At 40.2% G+C, this 19,611-nt stretch overlaps 1 protein-coding gene across 1 annotated transcript in view; it reads right to left on the minus strand.

Moving 5' to 3' along the window:
• Positions 1–11,723: 11,723 nt before the first annotated feature.
• LOC149446172 (phospholipase A and acyltransferase 4-like) overlaps positions 11,724–19,611 on the minus strand; it is a 37,261-nt gene continuing 29,373 nt past the window's right edge. Inside the window, exon 5 of the mRNA XM_089652789.1 lies at positions 11,724–12,643. Within this exon, the coding sequence (XP_089508915.1) occupies positions 12,527–12,643 (117 nt within the window). The 3' untranslated portion in view covers positions 11,724–12,526. The remainder of the gene's footprint in view (positions 12,644–19,611) is intronic.

The following is a 19,611-nucleotide window of genomic DNA, read 5'->3' on the forward strand; positions in this document are numbered from 1 at the left end:
GCTCTGCAGATACACTTAGAGGAGCTCTGCAGATACACTTAGAGGAGCTCTGCAGATACACTTTTTGCCGGCTTGGAATTAATCTTATTTTCATTCTACTTCTTCTTCTTCTTCTTCTTCATCCTCATCCTCAGAAGAAGAAGAAGAGGATGAGGATGAGGATGAAGAAGAAGAAGAAGAAGAAGAAGAAGAAGTAGGATGAAATTAAGAATAATTCCAAGCCGGCAAAAAGTGTATCTGCAGAGCTCCTCTATTGTATCTGCAGAATGTCATTTATGGAAAAAAATAGATACAATGTTTCAACCGCTGTATGGAGTGAGTGTCCCAGAACTGTCAGAAATAGCCTATTTCTGACAGTTCTGTGACATTCACTCCATACAGCAGTTGAAACATTGTATCTATTTTTTTCCATAAATGACATTCTGCAGATACACTTTTTGCCGGCTTGGAATTATTCTTATTTTCATCCTACTTCTTCTTCTTCTTCATCCTCATCCTCATCCTCAGAAGAAGAAGAAGAGGATGAGGATGAGGATGAAGAAGAAGAAGAAGAAGAAGTAGGATGAAAATAAGAATAATTCCAAGCCGGCAAAAAGTGTATCTGCAGAATGTCATTTATGGAAAAAAATAGATACAATGTTTCAACCGCTGTATGGAGTGAATGTCACAGAACTGTCAGAAATAGGCTATTTCTGACAGTTCTGGGACACTCACTCCATACAGCGGTTGAAACATTGTATCTATTTTTTTCCATAAATGACATTCTGCAGATACAATAGAGGAGCTCTGCAGATACACTTTTTGCCGGCTTGGAATTATTCTTAATTTCATCCTACTTCTTCTTCTTCATCCTCATCCTCATCCTCTTCTTCTTCTTCTGAGGATGAGGATGAGGATGAAGAAGAAGAAGAAGTAAGATGAAAATAAGATTAATTCCAAGCCGGCAAAAAGTGTATCTGCAGAGCTCCTCTAAGTGTATCTGCAGAATGTCATTTATGGAAAAAAATAGATACAATGTTTCAACCGCTGTATGGAGTGAATGTCCCAGAACTGTCAGAAATAGTCTATTTCTGACAGTTCTGGGACACTCACTCCATACAGCGGTTGAAACATTGTATCTATTTGTTTCCATAAATGGATCCATTTATGGAAACAAATAGATACAATGTTGAAACCGCTGTATGGAGTGAATGTCCCAGAACTGTCAGAAATAGGCTATTTCTGATAGTTCTGGGACATTCCCTCCATACAGCGGTTGAAACCGCTGTATGGAGTGAATGTCCCAGAACTGTCAGAAATAGACTATTTCTGACAGTTCTGGGACATTCACTCCATACAGCGGTTGAAACATTATATCTATTTGTTTCCATAAATGGATCCATTTATGGAAACAAATAGATACAATGTTTCAACCGCTGTATGGAGTGAATGTCCCAGAACTGTCAGAAATAGTCTATTTCTGACAGTTCTGGGACATTCCCTCCATACAGCGGTTGAAACCGCTGTATGGAGTGAATGTCCCAGAACTGTCAGAAATAGGCTATTTCTGACAGTTCTGGGACATTCACTCCATACAGCGGTTGAAACCGCTGTATGGAGTGAATGTCACAGAACTGTCAGAAATAGACAGAAACTGTCACAGAACTGTCCTTCTTCTCATCCTTCTCCTTCTTCTCATCCTTCTTCTCATCCTTCTTCTTATCCTTCTCCTTCTTCTCATCCTTCTCCTTCTTCTCATCCTTCTCCTTCTTCTCATCCTTCTCCTTCTTCTCATCCTTCTTCTCATCCTTCTCCTTCTTCTCATCCTTCTTCTCATCCTTCTCCTTCTTCTCATCCTTCTCCTTCTTCTCATCCTTCTTCTCATCCTTCTCCTTCTTCTCATCCTTCTTCTCATCCTTCTCCTTCTTCTCATCCTTCTTCTCATCCTTCTCCCTCTTCTCATCCTTCTCCTTCTTCTCATCCTTCTCCTTCTCCTTCTTCTCATCCTTCTCCTTCTTCTCATCCTTCTTCTCATCCTTCTCCTTCTTCTCATCCTTCTCCTTCTTCTCATCCTTCTTCTCATCCTTCTCCTTCTTCTCATCCTTCTTCTCATCCTTCTCCTTCTTCTCATCCTTCTTCTCATCCTTCTCCTTCTTCTCATCCTTCTCCTTCTTCTCATCCTTCTCCTTCTTCTCATCCTTCTCCTTCTTCTCATCCTTCTCCTTCTCCTTCTTCTCATCCTTCTCCTTCTCCTTCTTCTCATCCTTCTCCTTCTTCTCATCCTTCTTCTCATCCTTCTCCTTCTTCTCATCCTTCTCCTTCTCCTTCTTCTCATCCTTCTCCTTCTTCTCATCCTTCTCCTTCTCCTTCTTCTCATCCTTCTCCTTCTCCTTCTTCTCATCCTTCTCCTTCTCCTTCTTCTCATCCTTCTCCTTCTTCTCATCCTTCTCCTTCTCCTTCTTCTCATCCTTCTCCTTCTCCATCTTCTCATCCTTCTCCTTCTCCTTCTTCTCATCCTTCTCCTTCTCCTTCTTCTCATCCTTCTCCTTCTTCTCATCCTTCTCCTTCTCCTTCTTCTCATCCTTCTCCTTCTTCTCATCTTTCTCCTTCTCCTTCTTCTCATCCTTCTCCTTCTCCTTTCTCATCTCCAAGGGCATTTAAATTAAAGGTACAGTGTTCTGCACTAATTTAAAGGCTCTCTGAAGCCTAGAAACCCTTTTAATAAGTTAATTTCGTAGCGAATAAATTTGCATCGAATCAAATTTCTTCCTGAAATTCGCCGAATCAGCCGAATCGAATTTTTGAATACTTCGCTCATCTCTAGTCACTAGCCAACAGCAGTCATCATACAAAAAAAAACAACAGGCTGGTTGTACTGAAGTCTATCAATAGATCAACTCCAGTACAACCAGCCTTCCCATAGAATAGATGGATCGAAATTTGGCCAGTTTCTGCTGAACTAGCTGAATTTCGATCCGTCTACAGGTGAAACTCGAAAAATTAGAATATAGTGCAAAAGTTCATTTATTTCAGTTGTGCAACTTAAAAGGTGAAACTAATATATGAGATAGACTCATTACATGCAAAGCAAGACAGTTCAAGCCGTGATTTGTCATAATTGTGATGATTATGGCTTACAGCTCATGAAAACCCCAAATCCACAATATCAGAAAATTAGAATATTGTGAAAAGGTGCAATATTCTCGGCTCAAAGTGTCCCACTCTAATCAGCTAATTAAGCCATAACACCTGAAAAGGGTTCCTGAGCCTTTAAATTGTCTCTCTGTCTGGTTCAGTAGGAATCACAATCATGGGAAAGACTCCTGACCTGACAGTTGTACAGAAAACTATCATTGATACCCTCCATAAGGAGGGAAAGCCTCAAAAGGTAATTGCAAAAGAAGTTGGATGTTCCCAAAGTGCTGTATCAAAGCACATTAATAGAAAGTTATGTGGAAGGTAAAAGTGTGGAAGAAAAAGGTGCACAAGCAGCAGGGATGACCGCAGCCTGGAGAGGATTGTCAGGAAAAGGCCATTCAAAAGTGTTGGGGACTTTCACAAGGAGTGGACTGAGGCTGGAGTCAGTGCATCAAGAGCCACCGCACACAGATGGATCCTGGACATGGGTATTCCTCTTGTCAAACTGCTCCTGAACAACAAACAACGTCAGAAGCGTCATACCTGGGCTAAAGAAAAACAGACCTGGTCTGTTACTCAGTGATCCAAAGTCCTCTTTTCTGATGAGATCAACTTTTGCATCTCATTTGGAAACCAAGGACCCAGAGTATGGAGGAAGAATGGAGAGGCAAACACTGCAAGATGCTTGCAGTCCAGTGTGAAGTTTCCACAGTCTGTGTTGATTTGGGGAGCCATGTCATCTGCTGGTGTTGGTCCACTGTGCTTCATTAAGTCCAGGGTCAACGCAGCCATCTACCAGGAGATTTTGGAGCACTTTATGCTTTCTTCCGCAGGCAAGCTTTATGGGGATGCTGCCCACACTGCCAAAAGCACCAAAACCTGGTTCAAAGACCGTGGGATTACTGTGCTTGATTGGCCAGCAAACTCGCCTGACCTGAACCCCATAGAGAATCTATGGGGCATTGCCAAGAGAAAGATGAGAGACATGAGACCGAACAATGCAGAAGAGCTGAAGGCCGCTATTGAAGCATCCTGGTCTTCCATAATACCTCAGCAGTGCCACAGGCTGAAAGCTTCCATGCCACGCCGCATTGAGGCAGTAATTGCTGCAAAAGGGGCCCAAACCAAGTACTAAGTACATATGCATGCTTATACTTTTCAGAGGTCCGATATTGTTCTATGTACAATCCTTGTTTTATTGATTGCATGTAATACTCTAATTTTCTGAGATTGTGGATTTGGGGTTTTCATGAGCTGTAAGCCATAATCATCACAATTATGACAAATCACTGCTTGAACTATCTTGCTTTGCATATAATGAGTCTATCTCATATATTAGTTTCACCGTTTAAGTTGCGTTACTGAAATAAATGAACTTTTGCACAATAGTCAAAGTTTTCGAGTTTAACCTGTATGTCTGGCTTTTATCTGAGGTGGATGACTAGGTGTTACATCACACCACAGGTTGCACTATTACCACCACTTCTGGCCAGAGCCCTTAGGTACTCAGGCACTTCCTCCTACCCTTTTAGCTATTGACTCTGCAGACAGTTGTCGACTTCTGTGCACTGTGCTCTTCTGAAAGCGCTGATCCCGTTCTGTCATTGTACGTGGCATACCACTTCGTTGCTGAATTGCTGTTGTTCCCAGTTGCTTCCGCTTTGTTATACCACTAACAGTTGGTCGTGGAATATTTAGTAGCAAGGAAATGTGACGAATGGACTTATTGCACAGGTGGCAACCTATCACTGTACCACGCCTGAATTCACTGAGTTCCTGAGACCAACCCATTCTTTCACAAATGTTTGTAGAAGCAGTCTGCATGCCTAGGTGCTTGATTTTATACACTTGCGGCCATGGAGGTGATTAGAACACCTGAATCCAATGAATTGGAGGGGTGTCCCAATACTTTTGGCAATATAGTGTGTGTGTATGTATATATATATATATATATATATATATATATATATATATATATATATATATATACACACACACATGCACACACATAGTATATGTGTACTTATTTCCTCAGACTATAGGGGAAAAGTCTGCTTGTCTTGGAGACAGACATCAAGTTTCTTGGAGTTTGAGGAGATACTTCTCAAACAAGTGCCACTGGATACAATGGTAACATAGATACTATTGTTGTATTTCAGTTGACAGTTGGTTTAGTCTATTGTTCTGTAACCATAGCCAAACACAGCTTGACTTTTGACATATGTGACCTATGGTATGTATGATACCACAATGCCATCTTGAGGTCGAATTGAAGAATGTTCCTGACATTGAAACACTGTATTGTGAACGGGGCCACACCCATGTGGGGATGGTAAACTTTTCAAATAAAAGGTTGGCTGGTTAGGCTGACATGGAAGACTCCATGATGACTTAACACCAAGGAAGATCCCTGCAAGAACCTGATGACACTTTTAGCCAAATCTCCTGCAACCGTTTTACAGCAAGCCTGGGATCCTCATTGCCCACTGAGATTGTGAAGCCTCTATAATCAGAATTAAGAAGCCTTTTAGCATATTTCCATTGTATACAGACTTGCTTATTTGCTAGGAAGTAGGTAGCAATTTGCTTGTTGTATGTATATCTGCCAGTCTTGTACTGTTTTTCCTATACAGGTGTACCTCGGTTTACAAATTTAGTGCATTCTCCAGGACGTTTCGTATTGCAAAAAACTTGTAAACCAAAAAGCGGTTTCCCATAGGGATTCACTGAAAACCAATTAATCCGTTTCGGAGGTCAGAAAAAAGTTTTTAAAAAGTCGCTGTCACTATAGGTCAGTGCCGGTTTTTAAATGTAATTACCGGCTTTTTTTTCTTGGCTCACAGAATCAGCTGTCACTTTCCCCCCAGCTAAAATAAAGAAGGATTTCTTTTAGTTTATTTCCCAAAGTTAAAAGAAACAATGTTTCCTTTTAGTTTCTTAAAAGAAACAAAGTTTCCTTTAGCACCGGGGAAAGTGACAGCTAATTCTCTGAGTTATAGTGAAGGAAAAAAAAATCCGACAATTGCATTTAAAAATCGGCACTAACATGCACTTCGTATTGTGAAAAAAATTTGTAAACTGAGGCATTATTTTTAATGGATTTTCATTCGTAAACCCGAAAATTACGTTGACCGAGGCGTTTGTAAACCGAGGTACACCTGTAATTTTAAAGGTTTCTATGTACAGAATTTTAGTAAAGCACATTAATATACAATGGAGGTCTATGCATCCATGCGTATAACGCAGAGTAACCTTTACTAGTAGGGCTGCTGTTAGAAACCACAGGGCCCCATACAGCCAACCTGCCACAGCCCCCCTTAAAAAAAAAAGTTTACTATGCTTCAGTTATGAATGAACACCATGAGCGATCAGTACCAATCACTGATTGTGTTCATTCAGAAAAGGAAGGGGCTGGTGAATGTGACATAGTTAGAGGACCCTTCTCCAACTCTCCATCCTGAAAGATCCTATTGTGCGCTTGTTGCTGCTGGTGGGAAGAAGGGGAGGGAAGCTGGTAGCACTGCAGGGGTGGGGGCACACAGGGGGGCCTGGACAGAAGGGGGAAATGTATGATGCACAGGGAGGGTGATAGGTGCACCAGGCAATTACTGGAACTGGTCCCCTGTATGGCTCCAGCTGGAAGCCAACAAGACGGAGAAGAGAAGAAGCCAGCTTTCAGCTGCTCCAGAGGGAGCCATACAGGGGATCGGTTCCAGTAGTTCCCCCCCCCCCCGCCATGCAGATCACCATCCCTGCCCACATCCGATTCACCCAGCTGCCTGGGCCCCCCTGCTGGCCTGTGCCCAGTACAGGAGGACTGGTGATACCCCCTTATCCACAGCCCTGTTTAGACACCAAGAAAAACATATATTCATTGGATGTTTGGATATATGTTATCTTGTTTGCCATTGGGGATTAAAAAGCTCACCGAAGAGCCATAAAGGGAAATGCCCATAGTGTAGTATTTATATTGAAGTTTATTAATAATAATAAAGGGTTCAAAATAGCAAATAGTATCCTTCCAGAGCAAAAAAATGCAGAGTAATGTAGCAGCAAAAACGCCGCTATGAGCACTGACCAGCTGGTATGGTGTAGTGGCCGTGGGACCTCCGTGATCCGACGGCGTGATCAAGGTGTGCAGGCTCCTCCACAACACGTTTCGTAAAACTGTACTTCCTCAGTTGGGGTATGGCTCTTCAGTAAGCTTTTTAATCCCCCAGAGTTTCCCCTGGTGACCATCTCTGTATTCTGAAGAAGCTGCATATACGTCCTTAAAGGGGACCTCCGAATGTAAAACCACCCTGATGCTACCCTAAGCTGTACCACCTTTAAGAGGGATTCCGGGCAGACCTCCGTTTGATTAATACATTGCGCATTATCCCTGTGCATCTGGTGAGTGCGCATTTTATCTATATGTTGCCACCCACAGAATCTGTTTGATGACTGATACACCACCGGGAATAATCGTGTCACCTTGGGGCCTTCATATGATCTTTGATTTTATTTATGGACTTTTATTCGAATATTTTAATATTTTATGAGTAATATATATGATTATCATTTAAGGTATTTTTACTGACCATACATTCTATTGAGTATTTTATTTATGCTATTATATCGTTCATATTATACTACTATAGATTTTTAGCGCTGCACTATCTTATACTAGTTACTTTGAAGGCTTTATGGTCTCCTTTCAGTGCATAGCTATTTTCTTGTTAGCCAAGTGCTCGCTGATATTTCTCCAGGTTATAATGATTCATTTTTGGAATTTGTTTTGTATATTAGGATTAGTTTCATATATTTGTAGTTCTGAATCAATTCGTATTTTCAGAGGTTATTTTGGAAAATTGACTATATTCATTTTAACGTATTAATTCGCTATTTCAGGACGTTACTTATATTCATCCTTGCTAGTCCAACCCAGAAAGAGAAATTAAATGTGCTGATTGCACAATATTGACTGGAGTCATGTGCATTCAAAAGAGCGAATGGAGCAAAATTAACGTTGGATTAATTCGATATGTTGTAATTCAGAGATTCTGATGGATCCTCCTCCATACAACCCAAACACAATAAGTACTCATTATCTTATTTCACCCACTATATCTTGCTGTATTTGTTGCAATATGTTTCCATTTCATATGTAGTGCATTTTTTTATAATAAAGAAAAATGTTAATGCAAAGTAAAAATGAAATGGAATCCGAATCAATTTGGATCATTTGCTGTGTTGTTACGTTATTTGGGATGCTTCAAACAAACAAATGACCCAAACTATGACATTATGTCATTCAAATGAAACATGAATATGAATGAATTTGTCGTTTCATTATAATTTAATTTGGATTTGTAGAAATTTGTTACTATTGTGATTCGGATATTCATATACATCTGAAACTCCGAATAATGAAAATTTTTGTAGAATTTCGATTTGTAACAAAACAAATCACCCATGTCTAGTCACAGTCAAGTTGAAGGCATTTGAAATTATTTATCCTGATGTCATATAGCAGGTATCTGTATCCCTCAATTTTTGGCTGTTTCTCACTGAACAATAGGTGTCTTTCTGTGCTGTATGCTGTCTAATGTTTTGATTTACCTTGTACTTCTAGTTCGTTATACCACTGTTCCTGTGTTCCATGTTCATGTAGAACTCAATGAACACAGAATGCATAAAAAAGGGGGAATTTATAAAGGGATACCCTTTAGAATTCCATCAGGGCACAACACTGAAAAAAACAGTGGTTGCTTCCAATTCATGTACCTGTCAGTGCCTGGCATGGAGGGGTAGAGTGTCCATAATGGACATTCCGTCCCCAGTGTGCACCTTGCTCAACCACTGCAGCCTTTACATTGCCAGGCGCGTGGGCGAGAAGCTTTGCAGGAGGGGTGGGCGGAGCCTGATATTAAATTGAGAGACTAGTTCCCTATCAGGTCTGCGTTACTTTTGATTGACAGCACATGGATCCATAGCTTTTCAGTCCAATAGCAGCTTTCAAATCTGGCAACACTGCATCATGCATATGACAAATTTAAAAATGTAAGGGTGTGTGACACCGAGGAGGAGGTCCAAGCACAAGGCTAATTGTATTGGAATCAACTTCAGTTGCAATTATTTTGCATGAGCACCATATAACCTAAAGGCTACCCTGATCATATCTAATGTACAGTATATAAAAAGCCTGATTCTAGTACATGTGTTTGTCCTCTACAGTAAAGTGACATGATATTTCCTCTATCTGCCTAATAGCTACCATCATATGACTTATTAATCACTTGCCCTCCAGAGGATTTACCCCCCTTCCTCACCAGGCCATTTTTTGCTTTACAGCGCTGCGTTACTTTAACTCACAATTGCACGGTCATGCAACGCTGCACCCAAATAAAATTTACATCCTTTTTTACCACAAATAGAGATTTCTTTTGGTGGTATTTGATTGCCCATGCGTTTTTTATTTTTTGCGCTATAAACAAAAAAAGACTGACAATTTTGACAAAAAAAACAATATTTTTTACTTTTTGCTATTAAACATGTCCAGTAAAAAAAAATTTAAAAATCTAATTTAATCATAAATTTAGGGCAAAATGTATTCAGTTACATGTTTGTGCTAAAATAAATCCCAATACGTGTAAATTAATTGGTTTACATGAAAGTTATAGCATCTACAAATGGAGGTGTATACAAAGTGGAATTTTTTATTTTTATATTTACTAGTAATGGCGGCGATCAGCGACTTATAGCGGGACTGCAGCGGGCATTCTGACACTGGGGGTAACTGATATACAGTGATCAGTGCTTAAAAAAAAGCACTGATACTGTACTAATGGCACTGGGCAGGAAGTGGTTAACATGAGGGGTGATCAAAGGGTTAACTGTGTGCTGTTTCACATTATGTGCTGTGTGTGCTTTGTATGGCTCTGCTGGAGCTGACAGGAGAGATAACTGTATTGTTTACATACAGTTCTCTCCCCCGTCGGTAATACTCGGCAATCACCAAGTGCCGGCGAGTAATCACCGGCCAGGGCTCGTGTGCGCCCCCTACCCGGAGCTGCAAAATCACATATATATACATACACATGATTTTGTGCACCCGTACCACCCTGTAGCAGTATATCTGCTATAGGGCGGACGGGAAGTGGTTATTGACCCCTCTCTCAGACTCTCTCATGATATGTTAGCGCTGATCAGCACAAAGGACATCAAAGTGCTACATATAAAGAATTTTTTTGTGTTTGAGATGTCCAGTACCCTTTCAGTTAATAATGTACACTAATTTGTATGTAATATTACAACTCATTCAGTAGTAAATTCACAGAGATCACACTAAAACAAATAGGTATGAACTACATAGATTTATTTTAAACATATTACATTTGAATTATAAAAGCACAGACTTCAATTATATAGTATAACAATGTGCACTTAATACTGTTATAAGATTATAATTATTATTATTGTTGATATTATTATTATTATTATACAGGATTTACATAGCGCCAACAGTTTGCGCAGCGCTTTACAAAATGAAGGAAGACAGTACAATTACAATACATTTCAGTACAGAAGGAATAGGGGGGCCCTGCTCGTGGAGCTTACAATCTAAATTATAATATAAAATATAGATAAGCATATAATCAAATACAAATCTAAGATTAGCACAAAGCTGGGAGCTAAATAAAGGCAATAAAGGCAATTCTTTGACTCCATATTTTCCATGTTCCATGATACCCTGCTTATAAATATAGGGCTGACAATCTGTCCAAAAAAAAATGCCTTAAGACTCCAAATTGGAAAAGTACTAAATCCGATTTGCACCCCGGTCACATCCAACCCGACTTTGAAATTGTGTGAGTTACAGTGAAGTTGCACGATTTCAAAGTCGGGTGAGATGCCGATTTCCGGTGCAATTTGCAAAACATCTGACACAGATGTCTATGCAAATCGCACCGAAATTAGTGCATGTACTACTTTAGAAATCAGTGCGGCTCCAACCAAGCAGGAACAACACTGATATGACCGCTCTAGTTGCGGACAATAGGGCGTGACTTGGCATGCAATTTGCAAGTCGCATGGCATGCACATCGCATGCCAATTCGCATCCAGTGTGGCCGGGGACTTAAGACCCATTTGAACCTTCAATGCACTGTAATTATTTTGTAAGTATGGATAAGTGCTGCTGTGTACCATCCATATCTACAGAATAATTATATGGTGCACTGATGTTGGATGTAATTTTCATTTCTTTTCTATTCTTTGTATATATATATATTGCACTGTGATCAGTGCTTAAAAAAAGCACTGATACTGTACTAATGGCACTGGGCAGGAAGTGGTTAACATGAGGGGTGATCAAAGGGTTAACTGTGTGCTGTTTTACATTATGTGCTTTTTCTTTTCTATTCTTTGTATATATATATACTGCACTTTTTCTACATTCCAAGTGTAATTTTCAGTATATATTATTTTCTCTGCATGTACACTGCCTGGCACCACGTATTTGGTATCCATTAAAGGCTAATTCTACCCATAGAACATTTTACATGTTACACCCATATATAAGGTGTACCATAGAACATTGTGCCCTGTGGATGCCCCCCCCCCCCCTCCACACTACCAAAACAACCCTCCCCCACATGTTGCAGTTCTTCTCACTCTTAACCACTATCAGATATGAAATTGGCGTGGCTGTGCTAGACTCCATCTGCACTGCCACATTATTTTTCTATGAGAAAACTACAAATCCAATGCGCCACCGCGGCTGACAGACTTCTAATTCTCAGTGGAACACAAGTGCAGTGATATCCTCATACATAGTCTATTGACACCTCCACCAGCTCTCCAAATGAGAACCTATACCTCTGTACTGACAGAGCTGGAGGAGGAGTCTGCAGGAGCCTGACAATGCATCCGCAGTCCACTAATCATTGCAATGCTTTGCTGGCCCATTTGCAAAAACATTTTTTTTCTGCAAATAAATGTGCATTTATTTATTTGCAAAAGGTGAACTTAAAAAGGCTGTGGAACTCCCGCCTTTCTACAGATGTTTAGTTTTGACGGCCTCCTCAATGTAACTTTATGTCATTATTATGTTTGTAACCATGCAGATCTCACCATCGATGTGCTCTCTCTCTCCTGTGATGTTTTTTGTATGTATATAAATCTTTGTGAAAATTAATAAAAATTGTTAATATAAAAAAAAGGGGCTGTGGAACACCAGGGTAGTTAATTGAATCTTCCTGTCAGTATATCTGCTTACCCATACATCCTGTACATCCTGTATACTGACAGATCTGCAGGAGCCCTGCATGGCACCAGCTTTACAGGTTCCTGCAGCCAAAAATAATAAATGCACATTTTTTTACCTGCATAAAGATGTGCATTTATTATTTTTGGTCGAATGATGAACTTATTCTGTAGCGTTTCTTTGCTTCCGTCGACTTATTGCAGTTGCTACCACTGCAAGAATTCCACCAACAACAGCAATAGCTGCACCTCCGGCTGCATAAATCTTTGCATTATCCACCTGCAAGAAGAGCAACATAAAAACTTTGTAAACCCTTTATATTACTACAGAAACTGTTATTTCTTGTTGTGATTCTACAAAAAAAAAAAAAGCCCAACTTCAGCCTTTTTTGTTGGTTTTTATTAAGTGGGAAAGATTTTATCAGGTTCTCATCACTATAAACAAAAACAGGCAGCACTCCAAAGTAGTAGATCTCCAATTTATATTGAGTATTTATTTTATTTATTTATTTAAGATATGTAGGGACGTCAATTTACGCAGCGCTTTACATATATATATATTGTACATTCATACCAGTCCCTAACCCTCAAGGGGTATACAGTCTAAGGTCCCTAACTTACATTCTTACATACATATTTTAGGGCTAATTTAGACAGGATCCAATTAACCTACCAGCATGTCTTTGGAGTGTGGGAGGAAACTCATGCAGGCACAGGGAGAACATGCAAACTCCAGGCAGGTGGTGCCGTGGTTGGGATTCGAACCAACGAGCTTAGTATTGCCAGGCGGAAGTGCTAACCTTAGCAGTAGCAAAACATAGCTTATGCAGTAAAGCAAAATAGCATGGTGGAGTTTTTCTTAGTGCATAAACTTTGTTTTTCTACTAAACTCTCAGTAGAAATTTGATAGCTACTACTTTTGGAGTGCTGGCTCTTTCCATTTAAAGTTTTACACCGTGGCGTTGATTTTACAGATGTGCATCAAGGAATAATTTGTTTCCTTTCAGGATTCGTTTGTTAAGTTCCATATATTAATTATTTTCAAATTTAAATTCGAATTTCGGAAGTTATATTCATTCTATTCTATTCTTCTATTCTATTATGTTTTATTCTATTCTTCTATTGTTTTCTTTTTTTTTTTCTTTTTTGCTTTATTCTATTCTAATCAGCAGCCTATGTAGGAATCATCATCATATTTCACTTTAATACCTTACTGTATTTATTGCAACATGTTTCCATTTCGAATTTGAACTCATTACCTCTAATGTTAATGCTCCCCTACCTCTGCTGTTGTAATCTTTTGGCGTGGCAGGGATACTACATCTAACGGGTTATCGCAGGCACTCATCAAGAAAGCCCGGCAATCCCAGAGCCTTTCCACCCAGCTGCTCCTTCATTCATGCTGTACTACAGCTTCTATGAATGAAACTGGATCTATGAATGGAGGGGGCTGATGCCTGAAAAGCCCACCCCTACATTCATATAGAGTTTTTCACTCATAAAAGCTGTAATAATACTTCTATGAACAGAGCAGCTGGATGAAAAGGGCGGTCATAATCAGGCTGTCTTGATGAGAGCCGATGACAGACCCTTATATGGGGTTGGTGGACATGAATGGACGAGGATTTCTACTAACAGAAGAGGAATCAGCATAAGGGACACATCCTCCTGGCTGTAAGTTATGTCCCTTGTGCTGAATTTTTCTGGTTTTTATTTTACCTATAGTTAGGATTTAAACAAATTGTTGGATTGGGAAGCTAATGAAAAGTTACATAACAGGTTATGACCACTATACCTTTACATTTTGAGCTTGATATTAGAATTATCCCACTGGGGCTTATCCGATTCTCCTTCCAGAATAAGTTGTTTTATTTTAGGTATCAATTTGCACAGCACTTTACATATGTATTGTGCATTCACATCAGTCCCTAACCCTCAAGGGGTGTACAATCTAAGGTCCCTAACTCACATTCATACATACACATATGAGGGCCACGTTTGGCAGGAGCCAATTAATCTACTAGCATGTATTTGGAGTGTGGGAGGAAACTGGAGGAAACCCACACAGGCACAGGGAGAACATGCAAACTCCAGGCAGGTGGTGCCGTGGTTGGGATTGGAACCAACAACCTTAGTACTGCCAGGCAGAAGTGCTAACCATTTAGCCACTGTGCTGCCGTAAGTTAATGCTTTCTAATACAAACTTGTTTTATCCTAATAATTGTAATGATTTATTTGTTGTAACAATAAAAATCATTAGAAAACAAATTAAACATTGGAAGGTGAGATTTCAATTTTTTTAAATATGCTATTTGCTATCATTAAATGCTGCCATTTTTTTGTTTAGAAACAAGCCTCTCGATATATATTATATATTTTTTTTTTTTTTTTTTAAACCATAGCTCTGCTTTATCCCATTGTAATGACAATATGTGAATGAAGCAGAAAGCCCATAGTTGTATATTTGTATCTCATGGTCATTAACAGTTAAAAGAGTGTGAATAATAAGCTATGAATAAATGTTTTATACTTCCTTAAAATTATAAGTGCATTTTATTATTTGTATCCTTTTCTTCTTTACCCTTCCCTCACAATATTTTCAAAATTTAAATATAATGTGTACCTACAAGCCCTCTGTTGAAAAAAAAACAAAAATTAAATACACACCTTTCTGTAATTTTCTTTTCCTGGTGCATCTTCATGGCAGCATACAATGGGTTGAGTCTCTGCCCCCACAACCTGATAAGACTGGTTAACTATAAATCAAAGACTGACCTGGCTAACAGCATTCTCTGTAACTCTCACCATTTGGGTGGGAATTTGTATCTGCCATAAAGATGCACCAGGAAAGGAAAATTATGGAAAGGTGCGTATACAATTTTCCGTTTTCCTGGTCTATCATGGCAGCATACAATGGGAACTAACTCGCCATATGGGAGGGTACATGAAATACGTTGTAATGTTCAGTAGTGTAAGTATCCTCCTGCACAACAAATTTTCCAAATTTACTGTCGTAAGCTGAGCCGGGTTCACCTAATAAAGCGTAATAATGGTGTTCTAGGAGGACCATATTGCTGTCTTGCAAGTAGCCTCGGGAGACACTCAGCACTGTGCTGTCTACAGAGCTGGTACTGCCCTGGCTGAATGTGCTCTTAAGTCTTATGGTATAGAAAGGTTCTGTGAAGAGTAGGCTCTTTTTTTGTCTTAACAATCTAGGAGGTGACTGTACTTGTTGATGCTGACTGACACTGCCTTAAGCCATGCGGGGCCAAGAACAGATTTCAGATTTCCTGAATGAAAAGGTAGCTGCCAAGCAGGCCATCAGAGTTAGACCAACATCCAGAGGATATGGTTCTCTTGATTCACCAAAGAATGATGGTAAATTGACTTCCTGGTTAAAGTGGAAGGAGAAAGAAACCTTATGGATAAAAGCGGTCTGCTTTTAGAATAATTCTGTCGGGGTAGAACGTTAGATGAAGCTCCTCGCATACAAAGCCTGTGGCTCTGACACCCTTTTCACAGAGGTTGTAGCAATCAGAAATATGATCTTCAGGGTTAGATTGCAGAGTGTAGCCAATTCTGTAGGATAAAAACAGGCCTAGATAGAGGTTCGAAGACCATAGGCAAGTCCCACCTAGGGAACAATAGCTTCCTGGCAAGTCTTTAACTTTATGCAAGCCTTTAAGAACTGCTAAAGGGTTAAGGCCTCCTTAAACTCCTGTAGTGGCAGACAAGGCTGAACTTTGAATGTTAAATGTATTTGAACCTAAGCCCCTGTCCAGCCTCAGTTGTAAGAACTGTGAAGCCTTGGCTGATTTTGGTGATAAAGGACTCCAGACTTTTGCTGTGAGATCTGAAATTTTACCCATATTTTCTGGTAAGTCTTATTCATGGAGACCTCTCTGGTTTGACACAAGGTAGCCACTACCTGCACTGAGCACCTTTGACTTGGTAGCCTCTGCCTCCATGCATAAAATGTAGTCTCTTGGGGCTGGATGGCAAAACTGGCCATGAGAGAGTAGATCCATCATCACTGGCAGAGGCAGTGGTGACTCAGTGCTCAACTGTAGGAGAGATAGACACCAGAGCCTCCTATTAATACTGTAAGTTCCATTGGTAGCCTATGGATTCTACGCTTTCTAGGCGCAGTACAACTCTTGTACCTCTTATAAAAGGAGTGAATGCTAGAAGAGCTTTGAACACTGCACTCAGTTTGAGAGTTTTCATACCATGCCTCAAAAGCTGAACAACCCATGACCTTGAGCTGCCTACTCTTTGAAATGCATCCCCCAACCTTTCTGACTGGACGTGATAATGTTCCATTTGAAAACAATTGGTCAATTAAGAAGAACCAAGGATACTCAGGCACTGTCCTGCTGAAAGGGACTTCGCTCCCAAATCACCTTTGACTTTCTCTATCAGAGGATGGCTCAACCCTCTTGGAAGTTTTACTTTATTTTTTCTGTGTATTCAAAATGCCCCCAAGAGCCTCATTCTTTGAGCTGGGCAGAAGAAGCTCTTCTTCCAATTAATTAGCTATCAAACTGTTGTAGAAGGTGTAGCAGGGCATCGCGTTGCTGGATAAGCATCTCATGATTTCTGGCTAGAAAAAGGATTCCGTCCATGTGAATGTCCTGGGGGAAGTGGACAGACTGAAGGGAAGGCACCAAAACTGGTAGTGGAATGCAGGATGGATTGGGACAAGTAGGTGTCTGATAAACCAGAGAGTATCCACTCTCCTAGACTTATCAATAATAGAACTGATTGCAGATTCTCTATCTGGAATGACTCCAACCTTCTGTGCTTGCTGAGTTTTCTCAAGTTTAGCACTGGGCACAGATCGCTTGATTCTGAGGTTTTTGGTTTTTTTTACTAGGAACAGAGGTGAACTAAATTCTCATCACCTTTGAGAGATTGGAAACTTCACAATTGCTCATTTTTAATATTACTTCAGCTACAAACTGAACCAAAACGTTTTGCTTTTCCATCAAATCCGGTAGCCAGGCTGGCTGGAAGTGATTGGAAGGTGGCTATACCCTTAATCTTCCACCAATGTCACACTAATATAGTTGATACAGTCACAGTACATAGTAAGTCTGGCTGGAAAAAGACAAAGGTCCATCCAGTTCAACCATAGAAAAAAAAAAAAAGTTATAATCCTATACCCACAGTTGATCCAGACGAAAGCAAAAAAAAACCCAGCATAGCACGATCCAATTTGCTCCTGCTGGGGTAAAAAATTCCTTCCTGATCCCCCGAGAGGCAATCGGATATTCTTTGGATCAACTTTACCTATAAATGTTAGTATCCAGTTATATTCTGTGTATCTAAGAAACAATCCAGGCCTTTTTTGAAGCAATCCAGTAAGCTGGCCAGAACTAACTCTTGAGGGAGTCTATTCCACATTTTCACAGCTCTCACTGTGAAGAAACCTTTCCGTGTTTGGAGATTAAATCTTTTTTCCTCCAGACGTAAAGAGTGCCCCCTTGTCCTCTGTGATGACCTAAGGGTGAATAGCTCTACACTGAGTTCACTATATGAACCACTGATGTATTTATACATGTTGATCATATCCCCCCTTTATCTCCTCTTTTCAAGAGAGAATAAATTCAGTTCCTCTAATCTTTCCTCATAGCTGAGCTCCTCCATGCCTCTTATCAGTTTAGTTGCCCTTCTCTGTACTTTCTCAAGTTCCCCAATGTTCTTTTTGTGAATTGGTGCCCAAAATTGAACTGCATATTCCAGATGAGGTCTTACTAATGATTTGTACCGGGGTAATATGGTATCTCTCTCTCTGGAGCCTATATTCCTTTTAATGCAAGAGAGGATTTTTGCTCGCTTTAGAAGCCGCAGCTTGGCATTGCATGCCATTATTAAGCTTGTGATCTACCAGAACTCCCAGATCCTTCTCCACCATGGATTCCCCCAGTTGTACCCCCCCCCCAGTATGTATGATGCATGCATATTCTTAGCCCCCAAATGCATAACCTTACATTTATCAACATTAAACCTCATCTGCCATATAGTTGCCCAATTAAACAGTGCATTGAGGTCGTCTTGTAATTTGAACACATCCTGTAAGGACGTTATTCCACTGCACAGCTTGGTGTCATCTGCAAAGACTGAAATGGGATTTTTAATCTCAGACCCTATATTGTTTATAAATATATTAAAAAGTAAGGGTCTCAACACTGAACCTAGGGGTACACCACTGATGACCCTAGACCATTCAGAGTATGAATCATTAACCACTACTCTTTGAATACGATCTTTCAGCCAGTTTTCTATCCATTTACATACAGATTTTTCCAAGCCCGTAGACTTTATCTTACACATTAGCCGTGTGTGGGGAACACTTTTGCAAAATCCAAGTATACCACGTCCACCACCACCCCTCTGTCCAAGGTGTTGCTCACCCCCTCATAAAAAGAAATCAGATTTGTTTGACAACTTCTGTCTTTCATGAATCCATGCTGTCTGTTACTGAAAATATTTTTTTCCAGCAAGAACTCATCTATGTGGTCTTTTATTAAACTCTCCAGTATCTTCCCAACTTTAGAAGTTAAACTAACAGGTCTATTATTACTTGGTAAAGATTTTGAACCATTTTTAAATATTGGCACCACCACAATTGGACAAGAGCTCCCCCATGCTCCTTTGTATACACAGAGCTGAAGAAGATATTAAATAAATTTGCCTTTTCTTTGTCCCCAGTCACCCACTCTAGATTATTTTGTAAAGGGCCTACATGCTCGGACCGAACCTTTTTACTATTAATATGGCTCACTGATCCTGAATATTTTCGCTCCAGGTGTGTTTGCAAAGCTTCAGCTGGCTCCCACAGACATCCCCTAGATGAGCACACCCTTAAAAAGGACTTCTGCTGTTCTCTCAGGACAGGTGCCTTAGCTTTTTAAGGCTTCAGCAATGAAGAGTGATCACTATAGTTCCCTTTGTAATCTTTTCCCAATCCTTAGGATTTTGCCTCCTCGTATCTACCCGGGAGTTGCCGCCTGTATGCTGGACCTTTCTGATTCTTCTGGTTTTTGTCAGATGATATCCCCCCTAACCTGCCAGTGGTCACCCTTAAGATGGCTGTATCTAGTCTACTCCCAAATAGCCTGGAGCCAGCATCTGGTGCCTTGCACCAGTTTGATTTTAGGATGGGATCTGTCGACCATGGCTTCAGCCATAATGCCCTCCTTGCTGTGACTGCAAGCAACAACATTAAATGATGTCCACTGATGC

Source organism: Staurois parvus, unplaced genomic scaffold, assembly GCF_062004578.1.
Source record: "Staurois parvus isolate SC_StPar_1 unplaced genomic scaffold, SC_StPar_1.0 ptg000694l, whole genome shotgun sequence".
Lineage (NCBI taxonomy): Eukaryota > Metazoa > Chordata > Amphibia > Anura > Ranidae > Staurois > Staurois parvus.